The 18080-nt window shown below is 51.6% G+C and overlaps 1 protein-coding gene and 1 long non-coding RNA gene across 2 annotated transcripts; one reads left to right on the top strand and one right to left on the bottom strand.

Moving 5' to 3' along the window:
• Window positions 1-31: 31 nt before the first annotated feature.
• Window positions 32-12494, bottom strand: TCN2 (transcobalamin 2). The gene is made up of 10 exons (XM_010951333.3): window positions 12339-12494; window positions 11852-12037; window positions 8920-9112; window positions 8032-8201; window positions 6888-7049; window positions 5645-5817; window positions 5348-5534; window positions 4299-4470; window positions 2006-2121; window positions 32-604 (listed from the first exon to the last, which is right to left on the bottom strand). The coding sequence occupies exons 2-10, from the start codon at window positions 11913-11915 to the stop codon at window positions 543-545; spliced, it is 1299 nt and encodes a 432-aa protein (XP_010949635.1). The 5' UTR covers window positions 11916-12037; window positions 12339-12494; the 3' UTR covers window positions 32-542.
• On the top strand, window positions 10019-11537 carry LOC141575819 (uncharacterized). The gene is made up of 3 exons (XR_012503723.1): window positions 10019-10472; window positions 10916-10986; window positions 11401-11537. It is a non-coding gene; the product is annotated as an uncharacterized LOC141575819 (long non-coding RNA).
• Window positions 12495-18080: the final 5586 nt, after the last annotated feature.

The following is an 18080-nucleotide window of genomic DNA, read 5'->3' as shown; positions in this document are numbered from 1 at the left end:
CCTGCATTGGTTCCAAACATGAGGCTCAGGATGCTGGGACTCAATCAACTCTTTAATCATTTTAGTGGCCGGATGAAAGCAGCCCTGCAGAGCTCTCTCCGGCTGCTACAACACTTAGAACAGCTCTGGGGCTGCTTTGATGGCAGAGTGGGGAGCTGGGGTCAGGGCCGCAGAGCTCTCCTCGCAGGACCCCAGTTCCAGAGCGAGCCGTACTCACAACGCTGGCGGCAGCGGCCTTCACCTCCTTGTGCCGAGGTGTCTGAGATGCTTGTGCCCTCCAGCCTCTGAGCAGCCTTCACAGGATGCTTGTGGGGCCAGCGGGCCAGACCCAGGCAAACAGATCTCCTGGGGGAGGTGTGGGCTCCCAGCTTAAGGGTGAGTGGTGGCTTAGGACCCCTGCAGGGGTGGTGGCTGGAGTGATCTGGGGACAAGGGCGCAAGAGGAGGCAGCAGGGTCAGGCATGTGCCTAATACAGGGATATCCGGAGGGAGGGCAGAAGCCCAGGAGGTGTAGGAGGCGGCTGGTGGGCTGAGCCCAGGGGGCTACCAGCTAACCAGCCTCAGCTCAATGGTCTCTCCATCCCTGGGTCTGTAGTCAGCAAGGCCTGCAGAAACAGGTTGAGCAGGGGGTTAACAGGGCAGAGTGTCCCACCCACCAGCCCTACCTTCTGGACTCCTATCCCGTCGCCAGGGTCTGTAAGATGGGCTCAGGGCTTGGTAGTGGGAAACTAGGGGCTGTCCAGAGTCAGTGTGGAGACTCTGAACTCAGTTGTGACCCCGGGGTCGCTGAGACCCACAGGCTCATTTTGCAGTGGGGGAACCCCCAGAGAGCATGGAAGGGTATGGGATAGCATGCAGGATACCCAACATGGGGCCAAAGGAACCTGACAACACCTGGCCGGCCAGGCCACTGCCTTCATAGTCCCCCCGAGGGGCATCAGGAGGAGGGACCTGCTTGCTGTGGTCTGGGGAGAACCAGGACCACGAGTGAAGTCTCCTGGAAGCCAGCCTTTGCTCACTACAGACAATCCAGGCTCCAGCAGGACACTGGGGTTCAAGCCCCAGCTCCGCACTCACTTGCAGCCCAAAGCACCCTAGTGGATGATATATTCTATGTGGCTATTACAAAGAAAGGGGGAGATCTACACAGAGTGACATAGACAGATGTCCACAATACGCTAAGGATGAAAAAAATAAGTTACAGTACAGAGAGCTGTGCCATCCGATATGCCAGCCATTAGCCAGATGTGGCTACTGAGCACTTGAAATCTTAACCAATAAAGGCATAAAAAAGGGTGGGAGGATATAGCTCAGTGGTAGAGCATGTGCTTAGCATGCACGAGGTCCTGGGTTCAACCCCTAGTACCTCTGCATAAGTAAATCAGTGCCTAATAAATCAATACCTAATTCTTCCCCCCAAAATTTTAAAAATAAAGTTAAAAATTACAAAAAAAATTTTAAGGCATGAAAAATATGTCATAATCATTTACACCAATTACATCTTGGAATGATATTTTGGATGCATTATTAATATTAGTTTCAGCAACAACAAAATTTAGAATGACACATATGGCTCACAGGTTGTTTCGATCAGACAGCACTGCTGTAGAGTACGACTTCATTTTTATGAAAAACAAAAAACAAACTTACATATTTGAAAAATTATCTGGAAGAAAATACACCAAAGGTAAAAAGAAGTTATTTCTGGGTATTGAATTATAAGCAGTTTGAATTTTCTTCTTTTTTGCTTATCTGATTTCCTAGAGTTGCACAATAACATACAGAAAAATTCTTACACTTGAATACATGATACGCAATCTTGAGCATTAGTGATTTTTTTTGAAGGAAGAGAAAGTAGTTTTTATTTATTTTTTTATTATTATTATTTTTTGAGCAATAGTGATTATCCGAGGCTGAGGCCTGGGAAGGTTTGGGAGAAAGCTGGGTCAAGACTGGGCTGGGGCTGGGGCAGGGTCACATCCAAGGTGGCTGGCCGCCAGACTCACCTTGCAGCAGCGGGGTGTTGGGGGCCCTGAGGAGCTGCCAGAACTCACGTCCCTCAGCCTTTTTCCCCATCACAGAGGTCAGGTAGGGGCCTGACAAGGAGGCCTGTGTTCCGTACCTACCAAAGGGACAGGCAAAGAGGGAGAAAAGGTGACATTTGGTCCCCTCAACCCAAGGGCAGAAGTAGAACCACCCCCACAAGGAAAGTGCTGCCCTGACTCTCGGGACCAGCGCTAGCCAAATCTTCCTGGGACACCTCATCTTGGGTCTCCCCTCCACCCCTCTTCTCTGGCCCCATGGACACTGCCCACGCAGGGGACTCCATCCCCTCTGCGTTGACCACAACCCGGGATATGGAGGGGCGCCTGTTACATTATTGACCCAGCAGCGCTCCCTTTCCGGGGTCTGAGGTTGCAGGCAAGCTGCCAGCAGCACACAGATGCCAACACCCAACCAGAGAGGGGACGCCAGCACTGGAGGGAAGCGGGAACCCACGAGCCGGAGGCAGAGACACCCCCCCGGTGGCACTGGGTCTCAGGTTCCGGCAGTTTCTGTGGCTCAGGGGCACTCCCCACTCTTGTGGCTGGGTGGCTCAGTCTTCTCTCTGATTCCCACACCCTGCGCTCCCCGTTAGCAGAGAGGGCTGGGGTCCGATTTCTGACCTTGGCAACCAAGAAGCTCCTTCCTCTCACCACCCCGTCCCGAGCTCCAGATGCTGCTGCCAAAGGGTGCCTCTTAAAGGCTGTGGGCCGTGCCGTCCTCCCTCCTAAAGGCTTACAAATGGCCTTGGTCTTAGACCGGGAGGGTTTTTATAGTTTTACAAAACAGAAACACAGGGTGACCTAGTCAAAGGGAAGGTGTCGTTATAGGGAGCAGCCTGTCCCCAGTCATTCCCAGCGTGCAGGGCCCCGTGGCTGCTCGGAGACCTCTCTCTGCCTGCCCGTCTCTCTCCATTTCTCTCTCTCCTCTCTCTCTCTCTCTCTTTTTCTCAGTCTCTCTCTGTCTCTCTTCTTCTAGAATCTGGCTTTCTCTGCTGTGCATTCACAGGCCTCAAACGTGGCCTCGGGCCCGGCCTCTTAACCTGGCTCAGGCACCCACCTCCACTTCCAAGAGAATTATTTCTCAGATTGGTATCCCTGTTGTCTTCTCAGAGGTCCTGGAGTTTTGAATAAAGATGTTAAGTTCTATTTTTTTTTTCTTATTTTGATGACAGTGTCCAAACATGAATACCAGCAGGTTCTAGGTAATAATTCCAGTGCCTGGAGAGAAGCCTGCCAAGGGTCCCCAGTATCTGTAGCCCCCAGCGGTGCTGCCCTGCAGGCTACTGCGAAACAGGACAGAAATGGGCTTGGTAGTGAGTGGAGAGCGGGGGCCAGGGAAGAGTCTATGAGCCATAGCTGCCTGCGCAAACTCAGCCTGAGGGCAGCTCACATCCAAGGGAGTGCTGAGAGCGCTGGGCTCACCGGCACCTGCGAGGACACCTGCCCCTCAGCAGACAGTCCTTATTCAAATGTTACTGGTTTCAGAGCTTTCTTTGTATTTAATTTCTAAAGCTTTAAAGGGGTCTTTGCTTATCTCTGGCCTGAAATTCCCTGGCCCAGACGACCCCAAGGCGCCAGCTGTGGGCCTTCCTTGGCAGCAGGACACTGTTCTTTGGGAACTCCAGGTGGGGACAGAAGTTGGGGCCCTCTCAAACTGACGCACATCCTCCTAGAAGAGAAGTCTGGGGTCTGGGTGACCTAGTAGAAGGCGCTCATTCTCTGGGCCAGATTCCCCATCGGTAATCACCCCCATCTTACTTAGGCAGAGGCACAGGGCTCGGGAAATGCTTGTGTTCAGACCCGTTCAATCTCAGGGTTAGAAGCAAGTTTAGGGCTGTTGTCTCACCTCCACGTGCTGCACAGGGCTTGCCCGGGTAATTCACCACTGGGATTAGACCAAGATCGTTTGATAATAAAAATTCTCATTCTTATGAGAGCTAACCTATATTGAGTGCTTACTAAGGGCGGGACTCTGCACACAAAAAGCACATATCATGTCCTCTTTGTGCACTAATTATTCCCAGACTCCTCCATGGGCTCTGTGCTGGGGGCGGGGGTGCACAACTGCCGTCCTCACTGAGTTGCAGGTAAATAACTTGTCTGGGCCCCGGGCTGGAGAGGGGGGAGCTGGGTTTCCACATGTGGAGGGTCTGCCCCCTCCCAAGGGAGCCCTCTCTCCACCCCTGTCCCATCCGTGTCCCATCTCAGGGATGCAGGGGTGGCTTGGGTGAGGGCCAGGAGGTAGGGGTCTCACATGAATCTTCCATGATCCCGGGCCTTCTTCAGGACGTCTTCCAAGGAGGAGCCGGCAGGGACAGAGATGGACTGTACATATGGAGGAAGGATGCTGGAGACCTTCAGCGTGACATGGATGACCTCTGGGACTTGGGTCTGTGAAGAGGTCCCCATAGCTGGCTCCAACATGACTGTGTGGAGGAGAGGGGAAGCGGCAGCTGGTCTGAGGGCAGGGGGCCAGACGTCAGCTCTCCTTTCTTCTCCAGGAGACGCTGTGGCCCCTCGGCACCTCTTTCTTCCCCGTAGTCCCATGGCAGTCAACACCTCCACCTCCTGCGCAGCTGGAGCCTGGCTGCCTTCCCAGCCTCCCCTGTCCCCCAGCTCCCACATCCTCTGGCTGCTCAAGGTCAGGCCCCTCAGTGATTTCTCTGCCTCCAGTATCTCCCCTCTCACCTATCTGCCACACAGCAGCCCAGAGGGCTCTTTCTAGAACGTATATTTGTTCATATCAGCCCGTTCCCTCTGAGGGTCTCCCCTCCCGTTCACTCTCCTGCCCGCTACTCCGGCTCATTCTCCCAGACTCCACTCTTTAGTAAGCCCCTACTCCCAATTTCCAATCTTGCCTGCCTCTGCACCTTTGTTCTTGCTGCCTGCTCTCTGCTCTGCCTTCAGAAGACTCTTGTCCGCTGGCAAATCTCACTTGCTGACTGCAGTCCCTCTCCCAGATGAAGCCTTGATTCAAGGAGCTGGGACTCACTTGTTATGATGTATCAGAGCTGAGCAAAGTGTGTCTCTCCCCATTCACCATCCATCCATCCATCCATTCTTGTCACATGAGGGGCTGGAGATTCATGGCCCACCCAGAGCTCACCATCTGGTGTCTCACTCCCCACACTCTAAGCTTCTAGACTCTATGACCGCATCTTAGCTGCCAGTGTGTCCCACACCAGCCTGCAAACCCCTACAGGTTAACTCAGTGAATCTGGACTGAGTGACCTCCCCTCACTGAGACATGCAGACTTCAAGGCAGATTGAAAAGAATAGGGCTTCTGTGAAAGGCTCGGCTACCTCTTGGTGCCTGGCAGTCTGGGGAGATGAGATCCACATAGCTCTTGCGGTTCAGGACTGGCAGCAGCTGAGAAATCATCAGAGGATTCCGGAAGGTCTTGTGCTGCAGGCTCGCCAACAGAGCAGCCTTGGCCTTGAGGCATGCTGCACCCAGCTCCACTGTCGGCGTGTGTGAGGTCATCAGCAACTGGTGACAGAATGGGCAAGAAGAGGAGGCAGGGGGTCAGCCAGCCCCTGGCCGCTCCACCTCCCACCAGCCACCCAGGGTGGACCACGGCCCCTTGGCCTCCTTCCCACCTGCAGCGCCAGAGGGGTACTGTAGACGTTCCCGAAGTGGCCCTCGGGGGTCTGGGCCTTCAGGATCTTCTCTCGTACCCTCCCGAGGGCCAGGCTGATCCGGTCTCTCTGACTGGGGTTGAGGTTGGACAGCTCCAGACAGGAGAAGGCCAAGCCCGCCATGGCCACGGAGTCTAGCAGGGGACAAAACCCAGTGGGGTCAGGCCTGGCGGGACCTTGGGGCAACAGGCAGTCACGGGGGGGGGGGGGCTTGAGGAAGGGGGCTGATACAGTCAGAGCATGATTTCAGAAAGTTTCCACCAGCTAGGAGGACCAATCAGCCCCATTTGCCCACTTTCCGGGACGGCAACCTGGGATGGTTGGTCACCCTATTCCTGTCTGCCGCCTGGGGGTCAGGGGTTAGGGAAAGAGCCTGGAGAACAGAGGGCAAAGAGGACTTTATCCTACACCACTCATTCCCCAAGCTGCCCGCACTTTGGAATTACCAGGGGATTTTAAAATGGGCAGATGCCTGGGTCCACTCCAGGTGGTCTGGTTTAATAGGTCCAGGGAGCTGCTTGGGCCCTGGGGGTTTTTAAGCTCCCTGCCCCAAGGGGATTTAATGTATCCACAGTGGGTTTTCTGTAAGCCTCTGGGGCAGAAAAAGTCCCTGCTGGCTTCTGCTCTCTGGGAACCTCCCCTCCCCACCTCTGACCTCCTCCAACCTGCCTCCCCCCATGCGAGGCACACACACTCGCTCCAAGAACACAGCCAGGCCTAGAAGAGACCTCGACATCACGATGACAAGGAAGGGGACTGGAGACCCGAGGTCACACAGTGAGCTGACCCAGAATCCAGGTCTCAGGCACATCCCAGCTTATCTGATGAGAACATCGCGGCTGGGTGTCCAGAACTCTCTCCCTCACGGGCACCGGGCTGCGCCCTTTACTTATAAGGCATCTTTTATTGAGCTGCTGCAGGGGGGTTATTTTACCAGAGCAGCTGCACCAGAAAGGCCAGCCGATTTGTCCAGGGGGACCTACAGCAAGTGTGTGATGGAGGGCCGGGCCAGGGTCTGGTCCAGCTCCGCTGCGGGCAGCCGCTGTGCCAGTGAGCCCTCCTGTTACACTTCTCATGGACTTGACAGGGAAAGGTGAGCAGGGCCTGGGGGCGGAAGCCCTTCATCTGGGGCGGGGCTAGAGGAGGGCCAGCCTGGCCTCAGAGGAGGGGTGTGGGGGGTTGGGGTGGGGTCTGGCTCACTCACCCACAGAGAGGTGGGCCTGGCGGAGATGCTCTTCATGCTCCACGGCATACAGGAGCTTGCCCACCACGCTGTCATGGACCCGCTTCTGATGGAGACACAGGGCCAGGACGCCCAGGCTGTACTGGTAGTAGCTTGTGCGGGGGTGGCCCTTGTGATTGTGTCCTGGGGGAGGAAACCACGGGGTGGGGGCATCATGCTGGGCCTGAGGGGCTGCCCCTCTGCCCTCTCCCACAACCAGCCCCGCCAGCACCGGACCCATTGCCTGCACCGCCCAACACCCTCCTTTAGGTCGTGGGATCCTTCTCGCCTTCGTTCCCTTCACCCATACTTGCTGAGACCCCACTGTCAGGCACTGTGCTTGGAGCATGAACACAGTGATGGCAGGCCTGGCACAGCCTCCAAAAATCACATAACCCAAGCTCACAAGACCATGAATTGTGGACCAAGGTCCATGGGGCCGAGTAACAGAGGTCTTTGAGTAGCTGGGGAGTCAGGGCAGGATTCTCTGAGGCAGTGATGCTGGGGAGGAAGGGTGAGGAGAGCTAAAGGTGGAGCTAGAAGGCGAAGGAGACCTTCCAGATAGAGGGAACATATGGGAAGACCCTGGCTGGTGAGCTGAGAGGCCAGCATGGCCGGAGCCCATGGAGGGGCAGTGGAATGGGTAGGCCAGAGGGTGGGTGGGCAAAGACTGGAGAGGAGAAAAGGGCAGGCAGGCTGGGCCTGAGGGCTGTGAACACAGCAGTGAGGAGCCCCTGCAGGGTTTAAGCAGCTCTAACAAGATCAGATTTGTATTTAAAACGCTTGCTCTGTATGTGCTGGGTGGAGTCAGGAGGCAGGAAAGTTAGGGAGAGAGGCTGAGGAGCGAGTAGTAAGGAGGCTGCGCGGTTGTCCCAGAGGTGGATAATCAGGTCTATTCTGGTGCCTGAGCAGCAAGACTTGCCAACAGAGTGCATGTGGGGTGCAGGAAAGGCTTGATCAAGGGTGGCTCCTGGGGGAAGCCTGAGCCTCTAGGTGGATATCGAGACAGGCAGATGGAGGGCAGGAAAGAGGCCTGGGGAGAAAACCCAAAGTTCTGATGTAGATACTTCACCAGACAGTGTTGTCTGGTGAGCCCTCCCCACCCTGGCAGACCCCGTCTCCTCACCAATGGCCCCCTTCTCGTCCTCCAGGAACCGCTTCAGCTGTGACACCAGCCTGTCCCCCTTGCGGCCTCCGACAAACTCACAGTTGGCCCGGAGAGCGAGCAGGTAGAGGGCCAGCTGGCCCATGGAGGGCTTGGCCTCAGAGTCACTGTTGTCATTGCCAGAGGCAGACCTGGGACAAAGGCAGTTAACAATACTTCCGTAAGAAAGTACCACCCTGGTAAGCCTGGCTAGGGGGGCTCCCCAGCAACATTACAAAGAGGAAAAAAAATCCTAGGAGTTGGAAAGTTTACTAGACCTGCCAAACGTAGATCTAGTCAGCCTTGTGCGTTGTGAGGAGTATGCCATGAGTATTTCATAAAGATGGAAAATTAAACTCAAGAACAAACTCTGAGGGCTCTTGCATCCAAATGACCTGTGTTTGCCCCACCCTTTGGTCACACTTTGCCCGTACATTCTCCCTTTCTTTCCTCTCCCTGCCCTGCGTCTGCTTCTCAAGAGGGAGTCCAAGCGGGAGATGCTCTGTGGTGGTCCTGACCCTTCACCTTTCATTCAAACTCCCATGCTGGACCTCAGAAGAGGCCTCCCCTTAATGCTCCCTGGAAAGGGAGCACAGATAGTCAGATGCTGCTTCTGGGCTCGGTATGAAAGAGTGCAGTCATAGATTAGTGATGTCTGCCGCAGGTATAGGAAGGTACAGCAGCCACGCAAGGGCCCTAGATCAGCATCTCCAGTCTAGTCAAAACAACCTCATTCTACAGATGGAGAAAGGCCCAGAGAAGACAAGACTTGCCCTACGGTCTCCCAACAAAGCAGTGACAGGAATGCAGGCCTCCAGTCTCTTAGGATGTGGAACACGTGAGGGAGGAGAAGAGAGAAGGAGGCAGCACCTCAGGAGGCTCTGCTGGTAGCTGAGCTTGAGGCTGTGCAGGTAGTGGGCCTCCTTGGCCCCAGCCTGCAGGCTGGAGAGGCGCAGGCCCACGTAGACACTGGGGTTCAGGTGCTCCAGGGAGAGCCGGTCCATCCAAGGCAAGAGGCGCTGGCCTAGCCTCTCCACTAGCTCGCTGTCCACCTCCGTTATTTCTTAGGGAAGAGAACAGGCCAAGTGAGGTCGCAGGGCCAGGCCATCAGCGACGCCTTACTAGGGTCTTCTCCAGGGAATGAACATCTCCATCCTACCTCCACGCGGCACACACCCTACTCGTGTGGGGGGATCTGGCTGGAATGAGAGGCAGCCGGTGAAGGGTGGGGGAAGCAGACGTCCTGAGTGGCTGGAGGGGGCAGGGAGAGGTGGTGGGCCCAGGACCCACTCTGCCCACCAGCAGTGACAGACTGGATTCTGGGCAGTGTAGGGGGCCCCAGGCCCCAAGCCCCACCTCCCTGGGTCCTCATGCCAGCCCTGTGACAGAGGTACTGCCATCATCACTTTGCATGAAAGAGGAAGCACAATTCAAAGCTATGGGCGTGTTCCACCCATTTACAAAACTTCAACCCACACCGGGAACAGGTTAACGCGTCCAATTTTAAAACACTGCAGACCGCGCACTGGCTAACTGGGGCTGCCTGGTGAACCTCCTCTGGGCGGATCTCAGAATTAGGCCTTCCCTGCCGCCTCAGTTTAGGTGGGGAGGACCTGAGATTGTGAGGTAAAGCGTTAGAAAACCATCCTTGTTTGCAACCATTTATCTGTGCGCTTCGGGATTTACCTGAAACTGTGTGATCAATACGGGGAAATACCAGCAGGAAGCAGAAGCCTCAGGGACAGCGCCCAGCTCTGGCTGACTGGCACTCTCCTCCCTCGGGGAAGGAAGCTGAGCCAGTAGGTGGCCTTGGAGCCACTTCAGACTTTTCCTGTTTATGGCTTCCCAGTTGCTGCAGGGCTTCGGCTGCCTCCAGTGGGCAGGGTGCTGGGCAGGCCACCCCGGGGCAAAGGAACTTGGGGTGGTGGGTGGGGAGGCTGCTTTTCTTTGTCTTTCTTTTTCTCAGTGCCTTTCTGTGTCTTCCTCCATTTCTGTATGTACTTCCCTTTATCTCTCTGGATCTGAGTGAGTCTCTCCATCTCTCAGCCTGTCTCTCTGCTTGTCTGTCCCTCCACAGATCTCTTTTCCTTTCCCCTTTCTTCAGACTGGAGAGGGAGCCCCAGTCCCCCTCACCCCACCCGCCCATCCCTGGCTCTGACCTCTAGCAGGTGAGTCAGCCCTGGGATAAGAGTGATAAGAAGAGGAGCCGTAAAGGGAGGTAGATAAACACAATTCAGTCTCCTGAGCAGGAAGGAGCCAGGCAGATGCACCCAGGGTAATAAAGGTGGCCCTGGGCGAGCTCCCTCCCCTCAGGGCCTTGGACTGGCTTTGACACTGGGAAGCACCAGCCCACCTGGAACGGGCACCACTGCAGCATCCTCGTCAGTTTCACAGCCACACAGAGCGTGAAGCTGGTAAAGCAGGTGGGTGGGCACCACACCAAGGAAGAAGGCAGGGGAGCATTCTTAGCCCATTTTACAGGTGAGGGAATGAGGCTGGGGGCGACTAAATGGCCTAGCAGCTGTGGGCTGCATCCCCAATCCCTGCCCAGGGCTCGTGGGGGTCAGGCTTGTGGACTAACTCTCGAAAGGTTCACACCCAGTGAGGGTGAGGACTGGGTCCCCGTCTCCCCTGGGGACTCTGGACAGGAACCAAGAGCCGAGGGCTGGGGGGGTCTAGTTGCACTTGTAGAACACGGGCTGGAGTCTCCTGACGCCCAGGGAAGACCCTGACCTGGAGTTCTGAGAACAGTCAGCAAAGCCCCAGAAAGCTGGGGCACCCTGGGCAGGTCACCTGGCCCCTTCGACCCTTCACTGATTCCTCTATCACCTGGACACGACTGAACCTGCCTCTTGGCTTTTCCCAGGATCACAAGAGCCCCAGCTGGTGAATGAAGAGGTAATGCCGCAGGCGGAGTACGAGGAAGGAAGAAGAGAGGTGGGTGACTCAGGGTGCAGATGCTTCCCTTCCTGCCTCCAGGCTCCAGGGCACAAGTAGCCCTGAGCCTGTGTGCTCAGACTCCCAGGCAAGAGGCCCCAGGAGGCGCTGGGACAGAGCGGGAGCAGCCTGGCCCCTGTGCGCAGCATGTAAAGCAAATGCCTGCCCTTGTCTCCCGCCAGTCTCTTACTTCCCTCTGCCTGGGTGCCAGCCTCTGACTCTTCCTAGCCTGCTCCTTTTCCTCCTTCAGGTCTCAGTTCCCATGTGGCCCCCTGGCCCGCTACCTCCGGCCTGGGGCTTCCCCTGGCCCTCACCACAGCCCCCACGCGCAGCGCTCAGTTGCCTCTTGACTAGAACGGAAGCTCTAGGAGGGCAGGGATGGGGCCTGTCTTACTCTTTGCTCTTTCCCCAAAGCCTAACACTGTACCTGGCACAGAGAAGGCTCAATCGACGTGTGTTGAACGAATAAGTGAACAGAGGACTGAATTAATGGAAGAGAGCCTGTCTGGCGAGGAGTCAGATACAGTTCATCTCAATACAATGTGCTAAACGCTGAGGTCCAGGGTCCAGCAAAGTCCGAACTGCTGTGGGAACCCAGATAAGCTGCACCCAACACACATGTGAGCCTCAGTTTCCCCAGCCACACAATGAGGGGCTTGGACAAGATGGTCCTCCCTCCTAAGGACCCAGGAGGAAAGAGGCACAGGGTGTCTGCCTCCCGCCTGGGGCTTCCTCTGACACTCACCCCAGCCCCACACACAGCACTGACATGCCCCTCATGAGAACCAAAGTCTAGGAGGGCAGAGATGAAAACTGTCTTTCTCTCTGTTCTTTCCCCGAAGCCTTACATGGCACAGTTACTCACCGCAGACCTGGGCGAGGGCCCCCAGGCCCCCCAGCAGGAAGAAGAGGGCCCCAAGGCGCCCCATGGCAGGAGCAGAGGTAGCAGCAGGCGGGGGGCAGGACACTCCTGACCACGGCCGGGCACTGCTCCGAAAGAGGCGGCTTCCTGTCACTGATTAATCTCTCCACGCCCGGCGGCACCAGCACGCTAAGTCAGCGGAGAAAGAGGGGGAGAAGTTCTGTAGCTGAGGGGAAAGGAAGGCCAAAGAATGGAGGAAGGAAGGGCAGGGCAGAGGAGGCCTTCCTGGAGGTGGGGGGTGAGAGGAGGGGAGGGCGAGCAGGGTGGTGAGAGAGGTCTGGAGGCAGCCACAGTCTGGCCCTGCTGCCCAAGAGCCCTGAACCAGTGCAGAAAGGCTGACTTCTGATCTGCTCCCAAATCTGTTCAACTGCATGTGTCCTGTCTCCCCCTTGCTGTTCCAGTGGCAGACAGGTAGGGCTGGGGTGCCTACCTGGTAGCCCTTCCAGAAGGAGCCCCGAAAGTGCCCGCCCTGGCCTGGGACAGGGAGCAGGACTGGGGGTTGCAGTGGTCACATGAGCCACTGCTGGGTCAGCTGTTCTCTGCCCGCCCGTCCGCCCGCCCAAAGGCGGGGGCAGCTGGACCAGGACCAGACTGGCCAGTTTTCTCAACCAACCAGAAAGCTGCGAGCCTCCTGGAGACAAAACAAAGCAATTTAAGGAATGAGATTTAATTATTTGAGACACAAAACCATGGTTAGCAGGGCCACTTGTTGGGACTAGGGAAGGAAACTGAAAAAAAATCTCTGCAAGGAGAGAGAACAAAGGATTCCTCATCTAGCTCCACAGGGGACTCTATGTCCAAGAGTTAGCTCTGGCAGTGCTGTGCGACCTTGGCCAGGTGACTTAACCTCTCTGAGTTTGAAATAGTTTCTCCGTTGCAAGATGAAGGGGTTGGACAAGGTCATTCCAGCTCAACTCGTGAAGATGCTATGACCTTAAAACATCTCTAACCATTTCTAAATAAAATTTATACTGCAATCATTTTATGGCAAATTGCTAAGGTTCATTCTTTCAAGATAATTTGGTTTTGTGTCTGACTTATCACAAGCCAATAAATAAATACAGAGATGTGTGTCTGTTCACAGAAGTACTTCGTAAACTTAAAATTAGATTGTCCAGTGCAAGAAGGCTGGGTGTGGTCCATCAGGGTGAAGTTCCTGCGAAGGAGGGAGGCCAGCAGGAGGCCCCACTTCTGCAGATCCTCAGGTTTGGATTTCCAGGGGGCTTTGGAAATTTGTATGCAAAGGGGCTGCCCCGTCTCTGCAACCCTCTGCCTGTGGCAGTTGGCAATGATTCTGTTTCCTGCCGCCTCCAGGAAGACAGACTGGAGGAGACAGCTGCAGAGGAGATGCTCCCTTATCCAGCCTCTGGTGGGAAGCAGCTTCCTTGGGAAAGTCACCTCTGATCCCCGAGGTCTTGGAGGTACCGCGGTGACCAGTAGGGAGGAGGTGCATTTTCTACAGCTATTAGAAATAGAGTGATTGATTGGGGGCGGAGCTGGACCTTTTTAGGTAATGCAGTTAGAGAAAGTGAGAAAGAAAGATGAATAAATCATTTTATTCAGGATTTCTATTTGGGGTCTATAGCTGAGAAAGCAAAGATTAGCTTGGAATAAGCAAGTAAAAATTTGCCTGTCCATGCATCAGGACAGGCACAAAGAAAGCCAGCTTCACAAAGGAAGTAAACAGGAAACATTATTTCTCCTGAGGTCACATTACAGCCGTAAAGTGTCCCAACAGCCGTGTTGTTTGAGGGACTAGTGCTTTATTACTGAGATTTCTCTCCCCCTCTAAAATCACAGACTATCAGGAATTTACTGTTTGAAATCATATTAGTAACAAAGCAACATTCCTGGAGGAGCCAAGCCACTTTGACACAGGGAAGCAGCCCTGGTAAGGAATTTCTGGACTCAACATTCTATGCCTGTCTCAACTTTGTAGTTTCCAAGGAAACAGGATACTTTCCTGTCCAGACCTGATGCTGACCCTTCACACAGCTTTGCGTTGTGATGAGCCTATCAAAATGCTGCTTGGTTTACATTTCACCTAACCCTACCCTTCACCCAAATCCTGTAAAAAAACCTTGCCCTTTGTGTGGTCAGACCCCCACAGTTCCTTTCCCTCATTGCAGTGGGTCAACTAAGCTGACTTTGTCAGACCAAAGGTTTGTCCCTGGTGGTCTTAGGATGACTGGGCTAAGACACGGCCTAAAAAAGAATCCAACAGGAAAAAAATTAAACTGTAGGCATGAACAAGGATATATTGTACAACACAGGGAATACAGCCAATATTTTATAAGAACTATAAATGGAACTTATCTTTCAAATTTGTAAATCACTATGTTGTACACCTGAAACTTACATAATGTTATACATTAACCATACGTCAATTTAAAAAAAAAGGTGAAGTGAAAAAAACTGTATGCGTGAAGGAGGCATGAGAAGAATGAATATAACAAATATATGACTGTATGGTTATAAATGGAATACCCATTTTCTTAAATTAAAAATGTAAATATATTAAAATCTTATTTTAGAGCCCATTTAACATAGAAATATATTCATAATTAATCTTAAACTTCAAAAATTACATAAGTAACACATGTGGACTGCACAAAAAATTAGGAAATGTGTGGAAGGAGGAGGAAGAGGAGGAGGGAAAGAAAAGAAAAATCACTGATGGTCCTGCAACCCAGAGGGTTGTTTTCAAAGTGCGGTCTGTGGATCCTTGGGGGTCTCCAAGACATTTTTAGGGAGTCTGTGAGTTCAGAATTACTTCAAAGAATACTACAACATTCTCTGCCTTGTTCACTGTTTGGGCATTTGCACTGATGGTGTAAACCAGTGGCATCTAAAATTGCTGGTGCCTTAGCGGGAATCAAGGCACTGACACCAAACTACACTAGTAGTCACTGTATTCTTTGCCCCCATGACCTCCGGGGGTAGCGGGGGGAGTTGGTTTCACTTAAGAATGTCCTTAATAAGGCAAAAAAAATTAATTTATTAAATCTCAACCAAAACACCCAAAATAGGGTCATCCTATAGACCTGGACTCCAGGCTTACCCCTATGGCCTTTGGCAAGAGTCCTACCCTTTCTAAGCCCGCTCCTTGTAAAATGGGAGTGGGGCACCGTGCTCACAGGTATCTCACGAGGATCAAACGAGAATCCTCGTAAAATGTTTAGCACGGTGCCTGGCACATGGTCCAGGCACACTCGATTTCAGCTCTTATTAATATTCATCTGTCAACATCCAGGAAAGAAAATGTTACAGGGAAGAGTCAGTGTCCACTCAGCAAGTTTCCAAATTCTAAGGGTCTGGGTTCCAGCTAAGTAAGAGAAAACAGTCTTGCACATGAGACTGTGGGACCATCTTAGGCCACACAACTGAAGGGGGTCAGATTGAGCCTCCCCAAAACACGCCACCTTGGCATGTGGATTCTTTAGCACTAAAGGCAATTGAGACCCTGCGGGCTTGAGAGAAATGTCTGTCTCTCCCTTAACTGCCTAGAAGAATTTAAATTGGAGGTATTTCCCAGAATGAGAGTTATTACCAGATATAAATTTTATCTGAGTGATCCATCTGGATAGCAGAGCAAACATCTCATTACCAAGCATCTGCTCTACTTCTTGTCCTGTGAATTGTCCTGTTCTGTGAATGGCCCTCCTGCCTGTTGAAGCCCTGAGGCCCAGTCCCATTCCTTAGCTCAGGGTGGCACATATATCTCATTCTACCCTCTGTCTTTGGCTCTCTCATGTATGTGAGGTTCCTGTACTTACAAAATTAAATCTGATTTTCTGTTACTGTGTCTCATGTGAATTTGATCATCGGACCAGTGGAAAGAAACTTTAAAGGGGAGAGGGAAATTCTTTCTCCTCAACATGATGCTCGGAAACGTCCGATGATGCTGTGGCAGGATTTGAGTAGTCCTGTCTGATAGCCTTCCCCTTGTCCTCCAAGGGTAGCTGTCTTAACAGGACCCCAGGAGGGGACACACTGGAGTCCTGCTAACAGGTCCCAGGAGAGCTGTTCAGACAGATCCTTGGAACTGTCTGGAATCTGCAGATAAGAGAATGAGAAGCAAGCTACAAAGTGGGAGAAAATATTTGCAAATGATGTATCTAATAAAAGACTATTATCCAAAGAATTCTTAAAACTCAACAATAAGAAAACAAACAACCCAATTTAAAAACAGACCCAAGACCTGAACAGACATCTCACCAAAGATGATCTACAGATGGCAAAAAAGCCTATGAAAAGATGATCCATTTCATATGTCACCATATAGTTGCAAATTACAACTGATATCACCATATAAGTATTAGAATAGCTCAAACCCAAAACACTGACAGCATCGAATGCTGGCGAGGATGTGGAGCAACAGGAACTGTCACTCATTGCTGGTGGGAATGTAATTGTCAATTTCATGGTACGGCCACTTTGGAAGATACTTGTCAATTTCTTACCAAGCAAAACATAGCTTCACTGTCAGATTCCACAATCGTGCTCCTAGACTTTTACCCAACAGACTTGAATACTTCTGTCCACACAAAAATCTGCATGTGAAAGTTTACGACAACTTTATTCATAATTGCCAAATACTGGAGCCAACTCCATAGGTGAATGGATAAACACACTCTGGTACGTATACACAATAAAATATTATATAACTAAAAATAGCAATGAAAAGAAATGAGCTATCAAGCCACAAAAAGACAAAGATGAAACTTAAATGCATACTGCTAAGTGAAGAAAGAGGTAAGACTGAAAAACCTCCAATTATTCCAATTACGTAACATTGTGGAAAGGGCAAAACTAGAGAGATAGTAAGATCAGTGGTTGCCAGAGGTTGCAGGGGAAGGAGTAGGGGAGAGTGGGTGGGACAGGTGAAGCAAGCACAGGGGATTTTTCAGCACGGTAAACTGTACAATAGTATAATGGTGGATACCTAATACTATGTATTTGTCAAAACCTACAGAACTTTACAACACAGAGTGAACGTAATGCATGCAAATTTAAAAATAAGTCATTTAGGAGATCAGAGGATCCCAGGATAGAATGCAGATGGTGACAATCTAACTGTATTACAACTGTATGAAACAACCTCACCAATGGGATAGGGGAAAGGGTGCTGACCTGAGAAACTGTGAAAATGAGTGGGGTCTTTAAGAATAAAGGTAAAAGGATCTGCACATAAGCACTATATCATGAGGGCATGAGTTAATAATTCTGATGTCAGTAGACATGTGTACTGGAATTGAACAATTAAGTAAATGGATGGCAGATTACGGAAGGCAGGTTTCTCACTGTTAAGAGTGGGGGTTTACAGATCAGAATGGGGGAGGCTAGAATGATCCAAATGGTGACAGATTAGAGGTGGAGACATCAGTATGAATTCATATCTAGCTTAATATAGACAAAGATGGTTACACCTAGAAATATTTATAGGTATGTATGTATACAGCATAATCATATATACAAACATACTTTTTGCTCTGTCAGCAGAGAGGGCCTAGAAGCAAAAATAGCAGCAGTAAGATTACCAGGCACCCAGCTTTTGGTTTATAATAACCATTCTCCAATAAGAGGACAGGTTTCCCTAGAGAAGTGGCTGATACTAGGACTGGGACAAGAAATATGCAACGTGATACTAGTACATGCACACACGCTCAAAGTACCCTCTAGTGGCCAAAGCTGGAACAACTAGAGCAACAAAATAAAATGGTGTTAGACTGAAACCCAAAGTAAAAAATAAATATCCATGTGTCCATACTGATATAAATGATTAAATAAATAAATGATGACATAGACTGAATGCTGCATCCCCCTCAAATTCCTATGTTGAAACCTAATCCCTCATGCCATGGATTCTGGCATTGAGGCCTTTTAGGGGTCATTAGCAGCCCTCATGAATGGGATTAATCCCCTTACAAAATGTCACATGGTATTCTGGAACAGAAAAAAAAAATGATAATAGGTTAAAAACTAAGGAACTCTAAATAAAGTGTGTTAATAATAAAGTATCAGTATCGATTCTTTGAGGTATACGGAAATTCTCTGTTCTATCTATTGAATTTTTATGTAAAACTAAAACTGTTCCAAAAAAATGAAGTCTACTTTTCTTTTCTAAAGAGGAGTTTCCTTAAAATGATAACCTCATCATTTTTCTGGGCTT

This window comes from Camelus bactrianus, chromosome 32 (genome assembly GCF_048773025.1).
Source record: "Camelus bactrianus isolate YW-2024 breed Bactrian camel chromosome 32, ASM4877302v1, whole genome shotgun sequence".
Lineage (NCBI taxonomy): Eukaryota > Metazoa > Chordata > Mammalia > Artiodactyla > Camelidae > Camelus > Camelus bactrianus.
This window is presented reverse-complemented; position numbering and strand designations above follow the sequence as displayed.